This window comes from Elephantulus edwardii, unplaced genomic scaffold, assembly GCF_000299155.1.
Source record: "Elephantulus edwardii isolate Elephantulus edwardi_28Jun2011 unplaced genomic scaffold, EleEdw1.0 scaffold00272, whole genome shotgun sequence".
Classification (NCBI taxonomy): domain Eukaryota; kingdom Metazoa; phylum Chordata; class Mammalia; order Macroscelidea; family Macroscelididae; genus Elephantulus; species Elephantulus edwardii.
The window spans coordinates 2,469,857-2,472,288 of NW_006400022.1; the positions used below are offsets into that span (position 1 = coordinate 2,469,857).

The window sequence follows — 2,432 nt, forward strand, 5'->3', positions numbered from 1 at the left end:
TATACACACCTCTTGTATTTCTTATAAAACATATTTGCAATGAATAAATCTTTGATCATACAGAATTCTATCATTTTGTCTCCATCCTCATTTTGTCACTAATAGCTAGCTACAAGTTGAAATACTTGGGAATATATCTAAGTAGAAACACAAAAGATCTTCGAAAATTACAAAACATGATTGTGATAAATGGAAGATACCTAGATATACAGAAAAATTTTCCCTGTTCATGGATAGGAAGACTCAATACAGTAAAAAAGAGAATTCTACCAAAAGTAATGAACATTTTTAATGCAATCCCACTTGTAAAGTGCCATTGAGTCACCAGGGATTCATAGCGACCCTATGTACAACAGCACTAAACCCTATTCTGTGCCAATCTCATTGTCTCCAACACACCTACCCCGATTACCCCAGTCACTGAATCAGTCCACCTCATAAAATCTTTTCCTCGCCTGTGCTGTCCCTCCACTCTCCAAGCATGACGTCCATCTCCAAGGACAGATCCCTCCTTGCAGCATGTCCAAAGCATGTCAGATGAAGCTTCAGAATGCTTACCTCCAAGGAGCAGCCTGATTTAATCCTCTTCTAGAACAAACCTGTTCATTTTCTTGGCAGTCCATGGTATATCCAATACGCTTCTCCAGGACTACAGCTCAAAGGCATCAGTTCTCCTTCTACTCCCTAGTCATTATCCAGCTCTCTGATGCATAGAAAGTGATTGCAAAAAAACCATGGGCTGTATCAGGCACACCTTCGTCACCAGAGTGACATCATTGCCCTTCACTTCTTCAGAAAGGTCGCTAACAGCAGACTTTTTCATTGTAATATGTCTTTTGATTTCTTGGCTGATGGTGCCAAGAGTGTTGACTGTGGAGCCAAGCAAACTAAAGCTGTGTACAATCTCAATCTCTTCACCATCCAACCTGATGCTGTCAATTGGTCCAGTGGTGAGAATCTTTGTCTTCTTGACATTGAGCCTCAATCCATATTGAAGGCTGCAGTCCTTGACCCTCTGAAGCAAGTGCTTCAGGTCCTCCTCAGTTTCAGCAAGCAGGGTTGGGTCATCTGCATAACGCAGATTGTTGATTAATCTTCCTCTAACCCCACTATAGATACCAAATTCATTTTTCAAAGAGATAGAGAATGTAATTTGCAAGTTCATTTGGAAAGGAAAGAGACTGTTAATAAGTAAAATACTTCTGAAAAACAAAAAGGAAGTAGGAGGAAAGGTATAGTACTCCCTGATCTCAAAATCTACTACACAGCATTAATAACCAAAATAGCATGGTACTGATGCAAGGGCAGGCATATAGATTAACGGAACAGAATCAACAATCTAAAAATTAATCCATCTACCTATATTGAACTGGTATTTGACAGTGAAACAACATGGACCAAATAGGGAAATAAAAACCTTTTTAAGAAGTAGTACTGGCTTCCTGATTGATCCTTCGCGGTCACCTGCCTCGAGATGCAAGCAGCCCTTGAGATCACTGCTCGCTATTGCAGTCGGAAACTGGAGCAGTATGGCCAGTGTGTGGCTGCCAAGCCTGAGTCGTGGCAGCGGGACTGTCACCACCTCAAGATGAGTATCGCTCGCTGCACGTCCACACACCCAATTATCCGCCAGATCTGCCAGGTCTGCGCTGAACCGTTCCTGGCCTTTGAGGAGTGTCTCCGAAAGAATGAAGCAGGGATAGGCAACTGTGCAGAGCATGTACACCGCTTCCTGCAGTGCGCTGAGACGGTCCAGCTGCCACGTTCACCTTCTGCTGGGGAAATAAAGTCTCTTCTGGCTTCATGAGGATTTTTGGCTGCAGGAAAACTGGACATGAGTAACTGATCAAACGTTATGCCCTTGCCTCCACATGGAGAGGCCTGGTGGAATCCCAGGTGTAGTCAGGCCATATGATATCTCTGGAAATGAGGGCTAACAGCAGCAACAACAAAAGAAGAAGTAGTACTGGTAAGGGAGCTTTGGGGGCCTAGTGCAAGAAGCAGCACTGCAATCCCAGAGGTGCACGGTTCAAATCCACCAGATGCTCTGCTGGAGAAGGAGGGGCAATCTCCTTCCTTCTGTACCAATCAGATCCAATTTGATGGTACATGCACACAAAACAATAAAATAAAATGTACTTTCTAAAAAAAAAAAAGAAGGAAATAGTGCTGGCAAAACTGTACTGTTACCTGCAGAAAGTTGAAGTAGGGTCCACGTCAGGCACCACACACAGAAGTCAATGCAAGGTGGATCAGATACCTAGGTATAAAGCCCCAAACCAGAAAGATTATAAAAGACAAAATGGAGTCAAATTTAGAAGGCCTAACTGAAGAACAGATTCAAACCTAGAGTTGCTGTAATCAAGGATGCTTTGGGCAGAATATTAAATGATCCAGGAAGTACTAAAAGAAGATGGAAGGAATATACTGAG

General features: G+C 42.8%; 1 protein-coding gene across 1 annotated transcript; it reads left to right on the forward strand.

Annotated features, from left to right (window-relative positions):
* Window positions 1–1,474: 1,474 nt before the first annotated feature.
* LOC102859938 (coiled-coil-helix-coiled-coil-helix domain-containing protein 5-like) lies at window positions 1,475–1,807 on the forward strand. Its single transcript, XM_006900053.1, has one exon. It carries the CDS (start codon window positions 1,475–1,477, stop codon window positions 1,805–1,807), a length of 333 nt encoding a protein of 110 aa, XP_006900115.1.
* Window positions 1,808–2,432: the final 625 nt, after the last annotated feature.